Source organism: Musa acuminata, chromosome BXJ1-10, assembly GCF_036884655.1.
Source record: "Musa acuminata AAA Group cultivar baxijiao chromosome BXJ1-10, Cavendish_Baxijiao_AAA, whole genome shotgun sequence".
Classification (NCBI taxonomy): domain Eukaryota; kingdom Viridiplantae; phylum Streptophyta; class Magnoliopsida; order Zingiberales; family Musaceae; genus Musa; species Musa acuminata.
This window is the reverse complement of record NC_088336.1, coordinates 17373937-17394101: the sequence shown is the minus strand read 5'-3', so window position 1 is coordinate 17394101 and position 20165 is coordinate 17373937. Positions and strand designations below refer to the sequence as shown.

The 20165-nt window shown below is 45.2% G+C and overlaps 3 protein-coding genes across 7 annotated transcripts; 1 reads left to right on the top strand and 2 right to left on the bottom strand.

The window, feature by feature from the left end:
• Positions 1-2266: 2266 nt before the first annotated feature.
• LOC135581740 (uncharacterized) lies at positions 2267-6536 on the bottom strand. Of its 5 annotated transcripts, none has more exons than XM_065085969.1 (10): positions 6239-6531; positions 6087-6152; positions 5356-5436; positions 5225-5278; positions 4488-4556; positions 3739-3801; positions 3264-3346; positions 3125-3190; positions 2920-3018; positions 2267-2563 (listed from the first exon to the last, which is right to left on the bottom strand). In XM_065085969.1, exons 1-9 carry the CDS (start codon positions 6482-6484, stop codon positions 2979-2981), a joined length of 768 nt encoding a protein of 255 aa, XP_064942041.1. In that variant the 5' UTR covers positions 6485-6531; the 3' UTR covers positions 2267-2563; positions 2920-2978. The 5 variants fall into 5 exon arrangements, with proteins under 5 accessions (XP_064942041.1, XP_064942045.1, XP_064942044.1 ...); XM_065085972.1 differs by having other exon boundaries at positions 2522-2636; XM_065085971.1 differs by lacking the exon at positions 2267-2563 and adding an exon at positions 2755-2792.
• Positions 6537-8590: 2054 nt separating this feature from the next.
• On the top strand, positions 8591-11375 carry LOC104000052 (putative UDP-glucuronate:xylan alpha-glucuronosyltransferase 3). The gene is made up of 5 exons (XM_009421989.3): positions 8591-8727; positions 9029-9116; positions 9212-9415; positions 9508-10151; positions 10222-11375. Exons 2-5 carry the CDS (start codon positions 9052-9054, stop codon positions 11238-11240), a joined length of 1932 nt encoding a protein of 643 aa, XP_009420264.2. The 5' UTR covers positions 8591-8727; positions 9029-9051; the 3' UTR covers positions 11241-11375.
• Positions 11376-11944: 569 nt separating this feature from the next.
• Positions 11945-14389, bottom strand: LOC135595269 (probable pectinesterase/pectinesterase inhibitor 51). The gene is made up of 2 exons (XM_065085968.1): positions 13267-14389; positions 11945-12737 (listed from the first exon to the last, which is right to left on the bottom strand). Exons 1-2 carry the CDS (start codon positions 14240-14242, stop codon positions 12046-12048), a joined length of 1668 nt encoding a protein of 555 aa, XP_064942040.1. The 5' UTR covers positions 14243-14389; the 3' UTR covers positions 11945-12045.
• Positions 14390-20165: the final 5776 nt, after the last annotated feature.

Below are 20165 nucleotides of genomic sequence, written 5' to 3'. Positions count from 1 at the left end.
GACCCTCGCGACCACACCTGCGCGGCCAGCCCGCATGCGTTGTGCTCCTCGGCCCTCGGCTTCACGCCATCCGAGACCACACCTGCGCGGCCAGCCCACCTGCGTTGTGCTCCTCGGCCCGCGGCTTCACTCCATCCGAGACCACACCTGCGCGGCCAGCCCGCCTGCGTTGTGCTCCTCGGCCCTCGACTTCACGCCATCCGAGACCACACCTGCACGGCCAGCCCTCTTGCGTTGTGCTCCTCGGCCCTCGGCTTCACGCCATCCGAGACCACACCTGCGCGGCCAGCCCGTCTGCGTTGTGCTCCTCGGCCCTCGGCTTTACGCCATCCGAGATCACACCTGCGCGGCCAGCCCGCCTGCGTTGTGCTCCTTGGCCCTCGGCTTCACACCATCCGAGACCACACCTGCGCGGCCAGCCCGCCTGCGTTGTGCTCCTCGGCCCTCGGCTTCACGCCATCCGAGACCACACCTGCGTGGCCAGCCCGCCTGCGTTGTGCTCCTCGACCCTCGACTTTACGCCATCCGAGACCACACCTGCGCGGCCAGCCCGCCTGCGTTGTGCTCCTCGGTCCTTATTGGCTCCGTGATCCCCGAGTCCAACTCTGCTCGGCTTCCTGACTGAGTTGCGCACCTCGATCCCATGTCACGCGAGACGCGTACGCGCGGCCAGCCCGCCCGCGTCGTACGTCTCGGATCCGCATGAACAGCCCACCCGGAGTGAGAAGCCATGCATCTGACTCCCCACCTGCGTTGTGCTCCTCGGCCCTCGGCTTTACGCCATTAGAGACCACACCTGCGCAGCCAGCCCGCCTACGCTGTGCTCCTCGGTCCTTATTGGCTCTGTGATCCCCGAGTCCAACTCTGCTCGGCTCTCTGACTGAGTTGCGCACCTCGGTCCCATGTTGCGCGAGACGCGTCCGCGCGGCCAGCCCGCCCGCGTCGTACGTCCCAGATCCGCATGAACAGCCCACTTGGAGTGAGAAGCCATGCATCGGACTCCCGCCTGCAAAAACCGACGCATAGCTCCTTATGGGGGGGGAATATGATAGGGGTAAAAACTGATTTGACATAACACCCCGAGATTTGACGTAATACACCCCCACGTCAGACACCCCTGTGCGGCACACTGCCCCAGGGAGCGAGCATTAACACCGACGCGACATGCACCCACGCCCACCGTACCCAAACGACCTCCTCGGCCGATCCCTCATGACCGGCCGAGGTAGGGGGAGGCGTCGACTGACACTCCCCATACCCTGCAGCAGCTCGGCCTTTCACGCAACGCCCACGACGACGACAGACGCCATCAGAGGTACGACCCTGCTTTGGCAGGATAGCACATCAGGTAACATCAAACCCACTTATAAATACCCCCTGGCCCCCAACGGGCAGGGGGGAGACACGATCTCACTCAAAACTCCACTCCGCATCACTGACTTGATCGTCGGAGGGGTCGGGCCGAGCCACCGACCCGATCTGTGTGCAGGTACTCGACCGAAGCTGAACATGCTCGGTGCCGCGGAACTTCCCAGCCAGATCCCCTGCATCAGCCACCACAAGATCCCAAGGGGAGCCGCGTCTGATCCTAACCATTTGGAGCCCTGAACCAACCGCGTCGACTCCGAGGTCACTGATTGCTTAGTGTGCTAATTGAGAATGAGATGCATATTTGTTCTATATACAAGATTTTGACATTAGTACTGATTGCTTATCGTGAGAATGAGATGCATATTTGTTCAGTATACATGATTTTGACATTATTCCTGATTAGCGTGTGAATTGAGAATGAGATGCCTATTTGTTCTGTATATAAGATTTAGACGTTATCGCTGATTGCTTAGCGTGCGAATTGAGAATGAGATGATATGAACTTAGACGTAAAAAATATGTCCAACAGAACCTTGTAACTAAAACTTGTGAGGAGACTCATTTTATGGCGTCCAAATTGTAATGGCCCACTTGTTAGGGAGAGGCACTCCAAATCTAGACAAAAACAAATTATCTTGATAGAGATCTTTTTGTTTTGGTTTAATAATAGCATGACAACTGTTTCTTTCAATGAAAGCTACTCATTCATTCATTAAAGAGGATGATTGCAAAGCTGAGGAAAACAAAAAAAAGAAAAGAAAATTACCAAATCATGGGCGGCTTTAGCAGTTCGATAAAACAGTCATACGGGCACCATCATTATTTGGAGCAGCATTGGGTCAAGTTAGCTACTCTGTCTAGAAGTTGCAAGAAGACAAGGATAAGAACACCAAACTCACAACTGCAAAATCTCTTTTCACTTTTCAACAATCATGATAATGGAAAGAGAAATATTGACAAGTTTCCTTGTTTTTCATGTGTTTCTTCTCTTGGCCACAAAAGTAGTACCCAAAAAACCGAGCTTCAAATGTAAAAGATGGAAGGAAAAGATTTTACAGAGGCATATGATGTCACAGTCACAAAATAATTACATTCTTTCTCTCATAGCAAAGGGCTGTACCAACTTTCTTGATGGAGAAAGATTTGTGTCCCCCGGCATCCAACCATTTGGTCAGGCAGCTTGCAGGAAAATCTGAACAAATTTACCGTCCACATCATCGGCATTACGGTCATGAGAACAGAAAGAGTGCAGACAAAATTCACTCCTGCTTAAGAACAGAAAATGGCAAGAGAACTAGAACGGATAAACAAAGGGTTAAACAATTGTAGTCAGTCAACCTCCAGGCAATCACAATGGTACTTTATTGTCATCAAATATTATCTAAACCCCATTGGTTTTCCCCCCTCTTATCCTCGCTTGCCTCCGTGTATAAAAATTAACAACCAATGCCCAAGATGATTTAGAACTTCTATGCATAATTTAGGAAGTACATATAATCAGGTAATCGAGAGGAATGCGAAACCAAGTTGATTTTGACAATGACTCACCGGAAGCACATGTATTCTGGAATTCATGAAGAACTGAGTGCACCATCACGGAGAACTACTCAAGTCGTTTTTGGGTGCCACTTTATGCTACATCCAACACTAGAATGGAAGACAAAGTGATGATTTTACGTCGTAATGAAGCAAAAATAATATATAACAGCAAAATGCAAGTTCTAAACAGCTAGCGGGATATTGGAAGTTCTACCTCGGTTTTTGTGCAGACGTTAGGAGCTGGCCACTGAGAACACAGTCTATTGCGCGACTTAGGTCCCTGTAATAATTTTTACCATATCTCATTTTCAAATATAAACTTTCAAGAAAGGAAATGTTCTCATGAATCTTACCTTCCTGTTATGGGCACATTATTACTAGGTCGTGAGTCATCAAACTGCCCACGATAGAACAGCTCAAATGGCCTTCTTCCATCCTATCGCAAAAAATAGTGTTCATTTAAGGGTAAGTTACTTATATCTCAGTTCGCCTACGTCCATCCTAAAATCCTACTCGTGCTACAAAGTATGACAGGAAGTATCCTTTTTCTTATTTACTCAATTCAGAGTGGATTGTAGTCCTATCTAGAAGTTAAAGAATATAATTCGAAAAGTCAAAGAAAACTAAAACAGATCAACCTATTCCAGTTTTATTCTTGCAACATTCGATTGGTATGACAACCAAGAGACTGCAGAAATCATGGCCCTTTGATGTGTCTGCATGATGATCAGTGAAGAGATAGAACTCTACTCTTGTTGTCATGTGATCAGCACCCATGCCCTAGTAAAAAGTCCTGCCGTGCTCACTAAACCAGAATGCATAACTCACCTTCTTGAAGAGGAAAAACTCTGGTGTACATACAGCTCCAAAAGCCCGTGCAACATCCTGTGACTGAAGAAGGGCACTTGATAAGAGTCAAGGCTGCTAGTAAACGCTGAGAAAAGAATTTCAATTAAAAACTCACAATAAGCAATTTAAATGTAGTCAACAATTTAATGTTTGTTCCTGCTAAAATCCTTTGCAGTTAGAGACCTTAAGATTAAGGTCTCATGTAATATGCACACTCTGAGAAAATAAAAATCATGTGATGATCAGAAGCAGTGAATATGGAAATTAAGTTCCTCATTTTAGTCTATAAGATCAGCAACATATTTACTTCCAATTAAGACAATAAATATGCTTCAAGTGTCACATCCATCACAAAGAGATCAAGATCATGGTTTGCTACTGATAGGGTCTATGATCGGACGAGTATGATACCAGTCCTGTATAATATAGTGTGTCAGTATTTTCCATGAATCAGATCCTACTTCCTGTTGACAAGAATTTGTTTTTGTTATTTGGCTCAGAAGCATTGATGCCTTCCAGCCTAAACTTTGATAAGTCTCAATAACTCACTCATTTCCTTAGGCATCTTCATTCTTGACTAATTTCCTATTTGTACAATCATTGGTAGCCATCCTACTATGATTGCCCGTTAATATGCATTCTTGTTTCTTCGCGAAAGTTTTGGACAACAACAAGAGTACTAAAACAAGGAGTGAGGAAGTATTCAATCCAAAGAAGTCTAAATGTACCTCATCGAACAGATAGGGAAAAGGGTAATTGAACAATTTAGCTTCTTCTGCCATAAATTCTGGTCCATCCTGTAATATCATAAGTTCTTATTAAATTTTCAAAAGCACAAAAGTAAAGGTTGGCATCTTTATGTAATTCAGATAACTTGTAATGCAATAAAAAATATTTATGACATTAAATAATTTAAAAAATTAAATATATTTGCAGCAGAAGCATCACAGAAAATACATCTGTCTTCAATAACAAAAAATATTTTCTTCAAGTTCAAGTCACATTCATTTTTCAAATACTACAGAGACCACAAAATTAAATTTAAGTCCAAAACACAAGCCCAATCTTAACATAAAATTTTATCAGTTCTGTCAGAGCCAATTCACAAGTACATGATGTCATGTCAACAACTTGAATGCAAATTAGATAATACAACAAAAACAACTTATATTATCCCAGTTAATTAGGGTTGGCTGCATGGATCTTTTCTGCAATTGAGCTCTGTTTAGGAAAATATCAGCAGCCAAACAGCAGTCAGATCTATTTGAAAGGAATTAGATGCCAAATTCATTTACAACGAATTCATTCAGTTAGTGGAAGCTGACAATTCAGGAAAAAAAAAACTCATGAAATCGGCAGTAGCTCTTGTTTAAATAACGTTGCATATCCATACTTATGTCACTTGATATTGGATAAATGTTCAGACATGTCAAAGTAGTTGATAGAACTTCAATATAAGTATAACCTGTGGATGGGTGATGGTGGAATTTGAAGAGATGGCAACAACACCCAGCCCCTTCTGCAGCACACAGAGAGAAAATGTGGCCAAAACTTTTGCTAACTGAGTCATGAATGTCTGTTCTTAAAGTTATTTACCTCCATGTAGAAACTTGTAAGTTTGGTAATATCCCTCTTCAAATGCTTAACAAATGGGCAGTGATTGCAAATGAACATCACCTGCAACATATTACATGCACCTTTCAAGATACAGAACAAGATTCAGGATTCAGTTCCTAGAAATAACTCATAGGAAAGAATGTACAAAAGACCACATTAAAAGTTAGCATATTTCAGTAAAAGTACTAGAGATCCGAAATAAAATTTAAAAAAAAAGCCATGTGAACTATGATAAAACTTGATGCTGAGACAACTAAGATGACTAAGTGGGACATGGTGGAGTAAGATGGTGGTGGTGTAGTGAATGTAACAATACCATACGAGCAATGTTGACTAGCCAAAACCGAAGCAACTTAGGTAGGCTTCAAAGCGTCCTTCCCCTCTGACCCCACTCGCATTTGAACAAACAGGTGCACTGCAACTATTTCTCAAGACATGGGTACCGACTCATCCCAAATATCACATTGATGAAGTTTTGTTACTCTCAACCAAGAAATTGCATGCTAAATGCTTGATGAGCAACAAAACCAGTTTAATCTCATCGATGAAGTCTCGTTAATCTCAGCCAAGACATGGCGTGCTACAAGCTCGATGAGCGACAAAACCAGTTTGCCTTCCGACAACGCCAAGATCATCACAACGGAGAGCAGAATGACCAATTCAGCATTTGCTTTGCTTCGAGAGAGGCATCAATAGGAACGGAGACTCACCAGAAGCGCAGGGCAAGACTCGAAATCATCCAAAGTCCACACTTTCCCCGTCAAGGGCTCCGGCAGCTGCAAGAAGAGCCGACACAAGAACTATATCCAGACCGACAACCAAGAAACCAAAAGAAAAGGGTAAGGGGATGGAAGGAGAGGACCTCGAAATGGGGAGCTCTGAAGCCGAGAGAGACAGAACCGGACTCGGTTCTCGCGGCTCGGACTCGGAACGTGGGCAGGTCCGCCCGAGTGGGTTTGACGGCGGGGTGGAGGAGCAGGCGCCGAGATGGAGAAGAAATGGTTCGCCGGGAGGAGGCGATCATCGGAGGCGGCAGTAAAAGAGCGGCGGAGGCGGACCGCAGAAGAGATGGCGAGGGGAGGAGGGCGGCTCGGGTTGCGGAAGCCATGGAGTTGTCGGTAGCCGGTGACGGTGAGCCGCGGGCGACCGCTCGATTTATTTGGCCTTTCACGATATGGCACACGAGCCGATTTAATTGGTTCGATCAAATCAAAATCCGCCGACCCGAACCGGACCGGTTCATTACCACTCTTGATTTCAAGCATAGTAATTGGAACCAAATCAGAAAATAGATTGACCGAGAGAGTCCATTTTTCTCCCCTTAATTCTAATTTAAAATTGATGTAAAGACTCTACCGAACAAATAATAAGAAAGATTTTGGTGCTACAAAACCCGATCAGTAATATATATATATATATATATACACCAAAATAAAAATCTTATATATTCTTTTTTATCTTTCTTCTTTTCTCTCTCTGGTGGATATGGTGACTTCAATGATGTGAGAAGTCATACAATCCAAATGTCTATCTTGAGGGCAATCCAAATGCCGGTTGGGTCGTTGACATTGCTGGGGTCATACAAGTTGACCAGTCTGTGTCCATCACCCTTTCTCGTGTCCCCTCCCAAGCTTCGTCCTGGAGAGTTCGAAGTCATCGAAGTTAGGGGAGAGAGAGGCTCGTATCATATGAACGTTTGGCATTAATCGTATACAAAGTATGTATCTCATGTGCCATATGTTGTGTCTTCTGCATGCCTTAAATCTATCCCCTTGCCTAACTTGGTTTGACCAATGAGGACGGAGAGAGAAGCCATGGAGAGAAACAACTTTGACTTGAAGCAATTGGTCAACACAATATAATAGAAACATCGTGTAAAATTTGGCCTTTGACATGTTGCGTAAATCTATACACAACAAACGAGTCAGACTCGGTGGCTTGGATGCATCTCAGGATGCCGAGTCATAAGGTACAAAGTGAGTCAGACTCATTTCCTCGAGTACATTGTTTTGTATATATGTCTTTACCGAATGAAGGTTAGATGTTTTATGTTCGCATCAATGCCTGTAGGAATAGAATTTGATGGCACTATTTCCACACAAATGATTGGATAAGGATGGAGAGCTTCTTCTTCTTCTTCTTCTCATCAGTATGATCCAAAATGAGGCCACGCACTCTTTGCTGTCATCTGCAGAGTGATCATAACCTGAAGACAACTAATGAAATTTAATGGAGAAAAATGTTTAAGATTAATCTTCTGTGTCATATCCTGCTAAGATTGCTGTCACTGTCAATTTGGCAGATGACTTGAGTTGATGAATAGAATTAAAAGTCAAAGAAAAATTGTCTTGTTACAGCAAAAAAAGTCACGAAAGAATACCTAATCAATGTAGACTCACTCACTACATTCCCATGAAACAAACCCAGTCTTGTCTGGTTTCTTCTCTTGCATCCCTCATCTGGCAGTGCCAACCAACCAAAGGATAACAATGGAGAAGGCAGAGTCATATTTAGTGATCAACTACCAGATATCAATTTGACCGGGAGAGAAGCACAGTCAACACTCAACGGTTGTCTTCATTACCGCTGAGGAATTCCTGCTCAGGATCACCAGTCCTAATCATGTTCAATTCTGCTTCTCGTAGGCTTCTTCGACCATGTTCAGGAAGAAAATTCAGCTAGATATGCATTAAAAAGGATGAAGTCAAGTTCGATCATGTAGCTTTATAGTGTAGTACTCAGATCAGCTCTTCATCGGTAATTGTGGATAGAATTTGATCGAAGCATCAATTAATTAGGTACCACACAGAAATTTCTCTAAAGAGTTCCAGTAATAGTGGATCGATTCATCCCTTAGAAAACAGGAATATTGGTGTGAATTCATTTGGTACTGAGGTATCTGACAAATTTGAGGTCTTTGAAGGCTGCATCCATACTGCGCAGTAAATGCTTCCGAGAACTGCAACAAATGGGAAACCCTTACTCGTTGGTCTCAAGTTCGAGATGCATGCTGTCATCTCAGTTGACTTTGAAGTAAAAGAAGAAGTTCTTGTGGCCTCCTTGGATGAGAAGTAAAAGAACAGATTTATGCGACCAGCTTTTCTTTGGATTATGTTGTCCACTGTATCGGATTATGCCAAATGAAGTCAGCTTCCATGTCTTATGGCCAAGCTGACACATTGTTAGGCTTCCTGGGACCTTTGCGCACACATATTTATCTCTCAGAATCCATGGGGGTAGAAGAACATCAATAAAAGGGGGCCAAATTCCACCAGAAAGAGAGAAGAGTGATCAAACTCACCCCATTCTGGCAGTCGGATTCTGCTTCTCTTCCTCTTCTTCTCGACTTTGGTAGTGTTCTCCTTCCTCTTGTTATCTTCAGCACTGGCTTCTTCCTACAACTTCAGCAATTGAGCTTCTCTCTCTCTCTCTCTCTCTCTCTCTCTCTCTCTCTCTGGGTTTTCTTCCCCTTTTAGAATCATGATTCTCATTGTCATTTGCTGAATCATAATTTTTGGAACATTTCTTTGGTGGATTTAGTTCTACCTGTCTTGTTGTTGCCATTCGTATGTAGTTTGCTTCATGCATTCATGTTATCCATGGTTGTGTATATACTCACATGAGAATGATTTCTCTGCCTGGTAAATGCCAGATGAACCAATCCTGCACTGCACCATGAAAGGCCTTATCGTTGCATGTCATGGTTCCACCGAGACCCGGTATCGATCGGCCGGAGCAGAGTAAGCTCTGCTCTCCTGTAAACTCCCTCACTTCCTCTTTTTGTGTCGATTTGCATGATCTCTCATCCTTCCATTACCTGTCTCTTTTTGTCCAGCGATGACACAGGCAAAAGAAAGCCTCCAAAGTACAAAGTTCTCAGGGAAGACAAGTACAAGTTCCTGTTTTCGGAGAGGAGCTCAAGCTGCAAGTTCGAGTCCTTGAAACTTGCCCTGTTCATCATTACGTGTTGCACGGTCTTAACGCTTGCTTTCTGTCCGATGATCCACAAAGAGCGAGTCTTGTCGCGTTCTGGTTCGAGGTAACACTCTCTTTGGTCTACTTGAATTGGTTGCGGAGGTTTTCGATGTTGAACTCCTCTTTCATGGATTTTTTGTTGTTGCTGCTGCGTAGGTCTCTGTTCGTGGACGTCGCGCGGATGTGGCAAACGATGCTCGCTGATCCTCGATACGTATCAAATTTGGATGTTGTCTGGGACCAAATACCGAGCTTTCTCAAATATGTAAATGCCGACGGAGGAAGTCCCAGGATCGGATTGCTCAATTTCAACTCCACCGAAGCTAGATTATGGAGGCAGACACTGCCACAAGCGGAGGTTTCCTCAGTTCATCTGGACTATGCTGAAACAAGCATCACCTGGAAGGTTCTCTATCCCGAGTGGATCGACGAGCAAGAAGAAAACGAAGTGCCCGCTTGCCCATCCCTCCCTGAGCCCGAGATCGAGGAAGGATCAAGATTTGATCTTGTCGCCGTCAAGCTACCTTGCGATAGGTCCGGCAGCTGGTCCAGGGATGTCGCCAGGTTACATCTGCAGCTCGCAGCGGCCAAGATCGCTGCAGCTTCTGCAGCAGGACACTCGCAGGTTCATGTGCTCATCGTTACCGACTGCATGCCGTTCCCGAACCTGTTTACCTGCAAAAACCTTGTCCAGCACGAAGGAAATCTTTGGCTGTACAAGCCCGATTCAGCGACATTGGAGGAGAAGCTTCGGCTTCCGATCGGGTCATGCGAGCTCGCGATCCCCTTTGAAGCGAAAGGTCAGTGTCTTGTGCCTCTTCTTCTGCTGCAACTCTCGGAAAGATTCATGAGCTGCGTTCCTGCGCGCAGTGCGGATGTACACGGAGTTCGGACGACGAGAAGCTTACGTTACGATCCTGCACTCGGCGAAACAGTACGTGTGTGGCGCCATTGCAGCGGCCAGAAGCATTCGTCTAGCGGGATCAGCGAGGGACCTTGTGATACTCGTCGACGAAGCCGTAAGCGAACAGGATCGAAACGGCCTCGAGGCGGCCGGGTGGAAGGTGAGAGTGATCGAGAGGATCCGAAACCCCAAGGCGAAGCGCGACGCCTACAACGAGTGGAACTACAGCAAGTTTCGGCTGTGGCAGCTCACGGACTACGACAAGGTTATATTCATCGACGCCGACCTGCTCGTGCTCAGGAACATCGATTTCCTCTTCGCCATGCCGGAGATCAGCGCGATAGGGAACAACGGGAGCCTGTTCAACTCGGGCGTGATGGTCATCGAGCCCTCGAACTGCACGTTCCAGTTGCTGATGGATCACATCGACGACATCACCTCCTACAACGGCGGCGACCAGGGGTACCTGAACGAGATCTTCACGTGGTGGCACCGCACCCCGAGGCACACCAACTTCCTGAAGCACTTCTGGGTGGGGGATTCGGAGGAGAGGAAGAAGAAGAAGGACGGCACGTTCGGAGCTGATCCCCCGGTGCTGTACGTGATTCACTACCTGGGGCTGAAGCCGTGGCTGTGCTTCCGGGACTACGACTGCAACTGGAACTCGCAGAAGTTTTGGGGCTTCGCCAGCGACGCGGCGCACGCGACATGGTGGAGAGTGCACGACACGTTGCCGGAAGACCTGCAGAACCTGTGTCTGCTGTCGACCAAGAGGAAGGCTTTCTTGGAGTATAGCAGGAGAAAGGCCGAGAAGGCCAACTACCCCGACGGACATTGGAGGCGGAACATCACCGACCCAAGATCGGAGATATGCTCTGAGGCGTTCTGCAACTGGGAGAGCATGCTGTTGCACTGGGGCGAGAAGATGCCGTCCAACAACAGCCATGCAAGTGTGGGTGGCACTGCAGCTGCGCCTAGCTCATGAAATACTACCTTCTCTCTCGTGTGACTGTTGCTGATATTTAATACACAGGAAGATGATTTCTACCTGCACACACCCTCAATAAATTTCATGCAGTTTCTTAAAGGGTGTAAGTTGTAACAGTCATGTTTTTGTCTCCAATTCTCACAAGTCTATTATATAAATGATTTAAAGAAAAGGTGGATTACTTTAATTGTTTCATATGTTAACCTCAAGATATTCCACCAAGATGGAAGAAATTAACGCAGAGTATTGGTAGTAAAGGGAAGGCTTCAACACTGTTATATCTTTCTATATCCTTCAGCAAGCTGCCTTTAAAAGAATATCCCAAGCCATAAATTCCAAGGAGGTATGATTCTGATAGGTCAACCTGCATTAAATGAATTCTCATTGTTTCTTCCGAGTGCGTAATTGGCATGTCATCATTCCTTCTGGTTTTCTCCTTGCGGGTTGTGGTGTCTTCTTCTTCCATCCACTGACCGCACTTTTGCTGCGAGTGATCATTATGTGTTGGAAGCTGGTGGATGTGGACATCCAACAGAGGAAGTGCATGGACCACGCACCAGTAGATAAGATGATGGTGAAGGAATGGGCCCCTTCAGAAGGGCATCTTTTCTATGATGGTGTGCATGAGTCGGTCTCTGTTACTGCCACTTAGATTAGCACATGCAAGCAACAATGGTGGAGCTCCGTAGCATCTCAGAACATACCATGGAAACCTACAGTCCTCTGGATTTTATTGTGCATATCATAGTGTATTATAATAATATTCCAGCTCAAATCGCATCACAAGACAGCAGATGTTGTTCTATAGATCAAAGGGAATCCATTGATCCCCCTGAATAAAGTTCTCCACGGAGTAGGCTCCTAAATGCTCCGCCGGGATCTGGCTGCTCCATGGCACTCTTGCGGTCACATTAGCTCCGGGACCAGAGCTTCCGAACTCTCCGTAGAACAGCGTCTTCAGCGCGAAGTCAACGCTACCGTTCCATGTCTCCCAGCCCTCCGGTCTCACGATCTCCGCCAAGTTGCAGTCGATGAACACCGTCCTCGAGTACTCCTTCCATGGCCTCCCGAGGTACACGCGGTGGACGTCGGGCTTCGAGCGGTAGAGCGCGAGGTACTCGTCGCTCCCGTTGATGGCGCAGTGGTCGAACACGAAGCCGGTGGACTGGGCGGGGTCGGTGCGGCCGTGCGCGGTGACGGTGTTGGACTCGCCGTGCTCGGGGTTGAGCTGGCGGGGGAGGACGAAGATGAGGCAGTCGTGGAAGACGGTGGCGGAGTTGCCGAAGATGAAGTCGACGGTGCCGGCGATGCGGCAGGACTTGTAGAACTGGCGGAGGGAGTGGGCGTAGAGGGTGTCCTGGTGGCCGAGGAACTCCACCGACTCGAGCACGGAGAGGTCGCTGTCGGAGCGGAAGGCCACGGCCTGGTGCTTGTCCGGCCCGGCGGTGTTGGCGAAGGTCAGGTTCCGGGCCATGAAGCCATCTCCACTCACGCCTGTGGACAAGCAAACAGATGAGAATCGGTTACACTACGCGATAGGAGTCGAACACTTTATGCTGTCCTCTGCAAGCAGATGAGGTCAAGCATCTCGTGACTGTGATTGAGGATACCGTGACCCGTGACGAAGGACAGAGACAAGCTCTGATCGAAACAGCAAGGAATTTGCACCCATGAGAATGCAGTCATCCATGGTCTCTGCCCAGAGACTTCAGATGCACGCGTGGGACAGGTTTTGCTGTCATCAAGGTCTCCTCGCAGGGAAGAAGTAGGTGATGACTGCTGCATCAAGTCATGGCAAGTCATAGCAGTAGGAAGACGTCGTTTTCGTTATTAGGGCTTATGATCTAGTATGCGCAAAGCTTCCGGTGGAGCTCTATAAATTAGATCTACGTCCCGCCATTCAGTGCATGATTCATGCACTGACATGAGTTATCGTCATACTGTAATCTCTTACCAGGATTGGACTGCGGATTCGTAGCGAGTTCTTATTGATTGCACAAAGGAAACTATAAGTGGTACTCACCGACGGTGGCCGTGTTGTAGGTGGAGACGCCGACGGTGTCGGCGTTGAGGGAGCCCGTAATGACCGTTTTGCCCATGCCGTCCCCGATAAACACCAGGTTCGTCTTCACGAACGGCACCCGGACCGTCTCCTCGTACACCCCTTCCTTTATGTAGATCACGTACCGGCCGGCGCTGTGCTCCGGCGCAGCGTCGACCGCCGCCTGAACCGATCCAAACTGGCATCCGCCCTCCTTGCAGACCGTTGCGTCCGGCGGTGTCCCCGGCCGTGGGAACTCCTTCCGGGCGGCCTCTCCGCTTGGTGACGCCACGGTGGCGTCCGGCCAGTACCCGTCCCTCTCGGTCTGCGGCGGGGCCCAGAGCGAGATGTTGGCGCCGTAGCGCTGCAGGGCGGCCACCATGGCGGTGGCGCCTCCGGTGACGTTCGCGAGGTTGGCGAGGAAGGCCATGGCGTCCACCACCTGCTGGGTATCGTTGACGTACTTGAGGGCGGACCAACAATCGTACTGGTAGAGCTCCGCGGCGCCGGCAAAGGCGCGGGCGTCGGCGAGGGCGCCAGCGGGGACCGCCAAGGAGGCGGCTGCGAGGCGGTGGTTGGAGAGGGAGAGGAAGTCGAGGCAGTTGCGCGCAGCGTTGGTGTGGTTGAAGTTGGAGGCGGAGGCGTTGAGGATGGCCTGGGCGTTGGCCCGGGCGGTCTGGAGGCCGTTTGATGCAGCGGAGATGGCGCCGAGGACGAGGTCGAGGGCGGAGGGGTTGGCGGGGAGGGATGGGGAGAGATGGGAGAGGGTCGACTGGCAGAGGTCCGGGGAGCGGGTGGCGCAGCAAGCCTGGCGGATCGCGGGTGAGGCGGTGGGTGCCGCATCCGCCTTGCGGCTGGGGATGGGGGCGTGCCTGTGGTGTTGACGGCCGTGGACGGCGTCGGAGGAGGTGGAGAAGAGGAGGAGGAGGAGGAGCAGCGGGACGAGAGAGGAAGCCATGGTCCGACGGAGCGGCGGATGGACTACCGAATCAATGGGATATCCCTTGTGAAATCTTTCCACACGCAGGGGAAGATTTAAGGTTGTATCACGTGGGCGTGCTCACGGGAGAAATAGGGAGGGTGGACGACGTGGCCATACCACCGCAGAGAGCGGATCAAATTGTTAGAAACTGGAAAATGGAAACAGAGAAAGAAAAGAAGGGCGAATTCGTTATAAAATACTCACATTTTGAGTACTTTTCTAATAATACCCGTCTTTTCAGTTTTTCTAAATAATACGTCTAATTCCAAAAATACTTAATTTTTCTGATTTTTTACTTATTATAGTATTTTGATCTATTATAATATTTTTGACCTATTATAATATTTTAATCATCATAACAAAAACATTATAAAATGAATCAAAACACGTTACAAATCATTTGATATATAATAGTAAGTATTTATACTAATTTAGAAACAACATCATTCAAATAGAAAAAAAAAATTATTATAATATTTTGACCATCACAATAAAAAAATATAAAATCTAATCAAAAATATTATAAATGATCAAAACGAACTCCTAATGTCAACCAAACTATTTACAAGTCTAAAAGTATGATATCTTTTTTACGTGTAATATCAACCAAAGTTAAATTTATGGTGTTAAAAAAGGTTAAAAGATTTGATAAAAAAAATTTAGAGCTATTTTAGGTATTTTAAATTATGAGTATATTTAGAAAAACTAAAACTAAAAAAATTAATTGATAAATACTCAAAATATGAGTATTTTCTATAAAAATTATCGAAAAAAAAAGAGAGTTTCAACTTAATGGGTGATAAGGGGAAAAGTCACCCATAATTGTAGCTCATCATGGGAATAGTTTGCCTATATTATTGAATAGTCCATTGAGTCTAACCTTCTAAAAACCTACTAATTTGTTATTATTTAAGTCGTTATTGTTTACACGTGACTCCACTTTTCACCTCGATCCTAATTTAAACGTTGGAGGGACCAGGTTAGGCACCCTTCTCGATGCTTGTCTTCTTACAGGTCAGCCCACCAACGGACACCTGAGTCACCTTCTCAACCATTTTCGGATTTCTACATGCGACCCAAGACTGAGTTGAATTGACTAAGGCATCACCAATAATCACTATATCATTTTGGTTCTAAAAAGAGGGTCACTATTGTAAGAGCGCCATACTACTGACCCGCTCAATGAACGCTTAAGCAGGATGCTTTGTTATTAACTCATATCATTTTCACATAAAGAGACCAATAGTTGATGTTTTCAACACTTTATACCTTTACTGCTACCCAAATGCCCATACAATATTAGTGATTATTTAATGATCTTGGCTTCTCCTCTCCAATGGCAACACCCACCCATATGCTGGTGTTGACCAAGGTCTTCATGAACCTCACCTAGCAAGTTTAGAGATTGACAAGGATAATGCAATCAGTCATCCCCATGCTTTTGTTCTTGGCTTAATCGGTACCTACTACCCCCTCCCTCCCCAATCTCTCCCCCCCCCCGCCCAATAACCCGCAGCACCTTAGACTCCGATAGAGACACCTTAGCTGGTTGGGACTCATGTGGTCACTTGAGTTGCTTTAACCATTAAATTTAGTGGACCATGTCATCGTAGTCGACAACGCCAGAGTCCGAAGCATAATCGATAGACTTAGAGCATACTCTATGAGTGCAACTTCGATAGATGGACTAGCACTTAGAGGACATGTGCCGTGAGTTCCACGTATCAAAGGTAAGGAACCTGGTTGGCTTCACCTCGATCAAATTCCCCTTTATATGATAAATGCAAAAGGAGCTTGCTCCCCCTTCATCTGATAAAGGCTTAGGCTCTAACAGACTTCATCTCAAAGCTTACATTGCCATGCCCGATCGACGAAGTCGCCCACCCTCCCTATTGTTCATCAATTGGTCGACGAATGCTAAAGGGGGAGGAGATGAACTTATCCTTAAAAGTCATAATGCACAATTCTATAAGCAAGCTCTACGCTTTGGGTTCAAGATATCAAACGATGAGGTAGAATATGAGGCCCCTTTATTTAGCCTTAGGTTGGCAAGGGAGCTTAGCATTTGATAACTAGTGGCTAACCAAGTTTGAGGAGTTTTTGAGGCTTGGGACATGATGATAGCAAAATACCTCACTGAGGTATGGAGGCTTGCCCTTCATTTTTCTAAGTTTAAATTCTTCTAAGTACCTTGGAAGGAAATGCTCAAGCTGACATATTGTCAAGGCTAGCCTCAGCTTGAATAGCAAAAGACATACATATGCAAGTTGACACGTTGCCCATGAGGAGTGTTGACATCTTGTAGGTCTCTCGAGCCTAAGACATGCCCTGTTGAATGGATGATATCATATGATATAAGAGAGATGACATACTCTTGATTAATCAAGCTTCGATGAGGTGAGTTAAGTACCACCAGGCTTGGCATTGCATAGTAAATGATTAGTTATATCATAGGCTCTTCAATCAATTGCTTCTTAAATGCTTATCCCCTCGAGAGGCTAAATATGTTCTAGTCAGGTGTATGGGAGAATGTGCGGTGAGCACATTAGATGTCAAACGCTTGTATTCAAAGTCCTACGACATAAATACTATTAGCCAATATTAAAAAAGATAAGATGACTTATACCCAAAAGTGCGATAGGTGCTAGTGGTATGCAGATCTCGCACCAACTGATGGTATACCTCAGCCTGATCGATTATGGATGACCCTTTTTCGGTGAAGAATGGACCCTCCTTGGCCCTTTTCCATCAACCTCAAGGCAACGCCAATTCATAATAATTATGGTAGACTACTTCACAAAGTAGATTGAGGTCGAACCACTCGTCTCCACCGTCGAAAGACAAAAATTATTACTTGGTTTAAAATCTCGAAAGCCAATATCACCAATAATGAGACACAATTCAATAACCATAAGTTTAAGAAATTCTACATCTTATGAGGCTTAAGAAGTGGGTAAAGGGCACTTAAGCCGAGGAGTTATCTAGCATCCTATGGACCTCATGAAAGATCCAAAAACTAGGTCGGGTGATTTGAGGGTCACAGAATATATTCTCTTTGATCTCTAGTCTTGGATGTCTTGCTTTGAATCAAGCTAGAGCAAGGAGGTATCCATACTCGAAGGAGGATTTACCCGAGTGAACTAGCCCTTTACAACCGATGAAAAATATGTATTTTTGAATAACCTCAGCCTCTCACTTCAACTATAGGGCTACCTTGGCCATAAGCTAGTTAGCTATCTTCATGACCTAGAAGTTGCTAGTTTTAAGTGCCCTACAAACTAATCATATGAGTGATGACACGTGTGACATGCTATACAGTCTTTTTAGTTATTATTATTATAGTATTTTCTCACTTTATATTGGATGATAAATATATCGTAATATCCTTGAATCTGTGCAATAAGAATTGGATCATGATTAGATCGTGATCATGATTATAATTCGCCTATAAACACATATCCTAAATATTTTCGATCATAGGTTACTTGAGAAGGATATCAAGACAACCAAACAAACCGAAGTATATACTCGTCCATCATATGGATACTATGGATATAGTACATGTGCTCATTTGAGAATGAGTTTACTAAATGATCCACTTACGAAATGCTAGTTGGTTAATAATACTTTATCATCAGACAGTAATTTCGTAGTCTCAATTGTGTGTCTGGTCCTTGTACATGAGATATCAAGGATGTCTTGTATAAGTACTTCGCTTTTTGATACCGAATTTATAGGTCTGGAGGTTCTAGATCTGACACAATCGATCATCGAGAGTGGTAGCTAACTTTACGAGGACAATTGAGTGTTAATAGAGGATCATCTATTATCATGAGGGGAATATCCCATATATTCTCATTCAAGCAAATCCCAAGCTAAGGTCGATCGGATTATGATAAAGCCGATAAGTATAAGATTCAGATTGAGAGATAATTCGATTAGAGTGAGACTCAAATAGATTTTGTATGAGCCTAATAGTGTCATGCCCGATATATGATCTCTGAGATATTAGATGGATGAGGAATTATAGAAACATGATAATTGAGATCAAATAGGTCAAATGGATTAGATCTTCTTGTGTCGTCTAGGGACTATGACATAGTGGCCTAATATACTTGTAGTTGATGAGTCAAGTGAATTATTATGGGGATAATAATTCATTGAGTCAAAAAGGAGTTTTGACAAGTGCAACTCGTGACAAGCTTGGTATTGAGCTTAGAGGGTCACACACATATGGTGGATGGCACGTTGAATAGAGGATTGAACATATGATGTCCAATCAGCCTATGTTTTACTAGATCCTTTGGGTGAGACCTAATAGGGCTTAGAGTGGTTATTGGATGAGGATTCAATTTCTATTAAACTATGAATAATTGGATGAAGATCCAATATCCAATAGGGCAAGATCTATTAGGGTTAAGTTTGTTGGGAAATCTTAGGAGTGACATCACATGCGCAGTGGAAGAACAAAAAAAAAATCCCCAATTCCCAAAGATATATTCGTCGTCGTATGAATATTGGTGTGTAAAATCTGCGAAACTTATAACTGTGTATATAATAGATTGTGTTACCTAAGGAGATCGTATATCCTTGTATCCAAGCAGATCTCTAGGAGAGGGTGAAGGAGGTCAAGTGCCCTCCTCTCTAGTAGTGATCCACACAATAGGGCTGCAACGACACTCCTCAAAACTCTAGACCTGCTCTGAGGTGGAGAAGGGGAGGAGAATAGGAGAGGCAAGCAAATGCTCTAGTTTATGAACCACTGAATCCCTTCTATTTATAGAGGTCCCTTGTCAACTTAACCCTAATAGATCCACCCCTATTAGGTTTTGGATCTCCATCCAAATACCCAAGCCTCTCAGATTAGTGGATCTTTATCCAATAATCTCTCATGAGCTCTTATTTGATCTCATCCATGGGATCCAATAATTCAGGGGCTTATTGGATATCCAATAATATAGGGGCTTCGACGGATATCTCATATCCGAACCTCTTCTCATCGCAACGCCTACTATATGTGTGTGACTCTCTAGGCCCAATATCGAGCTGACCATGAGTCATACCTGTCAGAACTCCTTCTGGCTCAGTGAATTATTATCTCCATAATAATTCACTCGACTCATCGACTCCGGACGTACTAGGCCACTACGCCGTAGTCCCCAGATAATACAGAAGAATCCAATCCATTAGACTTGTTTGTCCTCAGTTATTATGTACCTATAGTCCCTCATCCATCTAATATCCTAGAGACCATATACCGAGCATGGTGCTGTCAGACCCATACGGTTTTTTACTCGAGTCATGCTCTAATTGGATTCTCTTGGAAAACTCTTACTCTCTCAATCCGAATGACCTTGGTCAGGAATTTGTTCGGATTCTCTTGGAAAACTCTTACTCTCTCAATCCGAATGACCTTGATCAAGGATTTGTTTGAGCAAAAACACATGGGACATTCCTCTCATGACATCGAGAGTGAATGATTCTCTATCGACACTCAATAGCCCTCGAAAGGTTGACTACCATTCCTGAAAACCGATTGTGCTAGATCTGAGATATCCAAACCTATAAGTCCAATATTAAAGAGTAGAACACTTATATAGGACATCCTTGGTGTTTCAAGTCTAAGGACCAGATACACCATTAAGACTACGGAATCACTATCTGACAATAAGACATCATCAACCATCCAGCATTTCGTAAGCAGATCAATCAGTGAACTTATTCCCCAATGAGCACCTATATTGTATCCCTAGTATCCCCACACGAACAGCTATGAGACCAATTACATCCATCATATGGACGGGTATGCAACACATCAGTCTATCCGATTATTTCGATGTCCCTCTCGAGTAACCTATAACTGAGATTATTTAGGATATGTGTTTAAAGGCGAATCGGT

Excerpts from the sequence above, each read along its gene's own strand:
- LOC135581740 (XM_065085969.1), bottom strand. The coding sequence starts at position 6,484 with ATGGCTTCCGCAACCCGAGCCGCCCTCCTCCCCTCGCCATCTCTTCTG. Across the intron at positions 4,557-5,224 it reads CCACCATCACCCATCCACAG|GATGGACCAGAATTTATGGC; the intron begins GTTATACTTATA and ends ATGATATTACAG. Across the intron at positions 3,191-3,263 it reads AATGTGCCCATAACAGGAAG|GGACCTAAGTCGCGCAATAG; the intron begins GTAAGATTCATG and ends AAATTATTACAG.
- LOC104000052 (XM_009421989.3), top strand. The coding sequence starts at position 9,052 with ATGAAAGGCCTTATCGTTGCATGTCATGGTTCCACCGAGACCCGGTAT. Across the intron at positions 9,117-9,211 it reads TATCGATCGGCCGGAGCAGA|CGATGACACAGGCAAAAGAA; the intron begins GTAAGCTCTGCT and ends CTTTTTGTCCAG. Across the intron at positions 10,152-10,221 it reads GATCCCCTTTGAAGCGAAAG|TGCGGATGTACACGGAGTTC; the intron begins GTCAGTGTCTTG and ends TCCTGCGCGCAG.
- LOC135595269 (XM_065085968.1), bottom strand. The coding sequence starts at position 14,242 with ATGGCTTCCTCTCTCGTCCCGCTGCTCCTCCTCCTCCTCCTCTTCTCC. Across the intron at positions 12,738-13,266 it reads CTACAACACGGCCACCGTCG|GCGTGAGTGGAGATGGCTTC; the intron begins GTGAGTACCACT and ends GCTTGTCCACAG.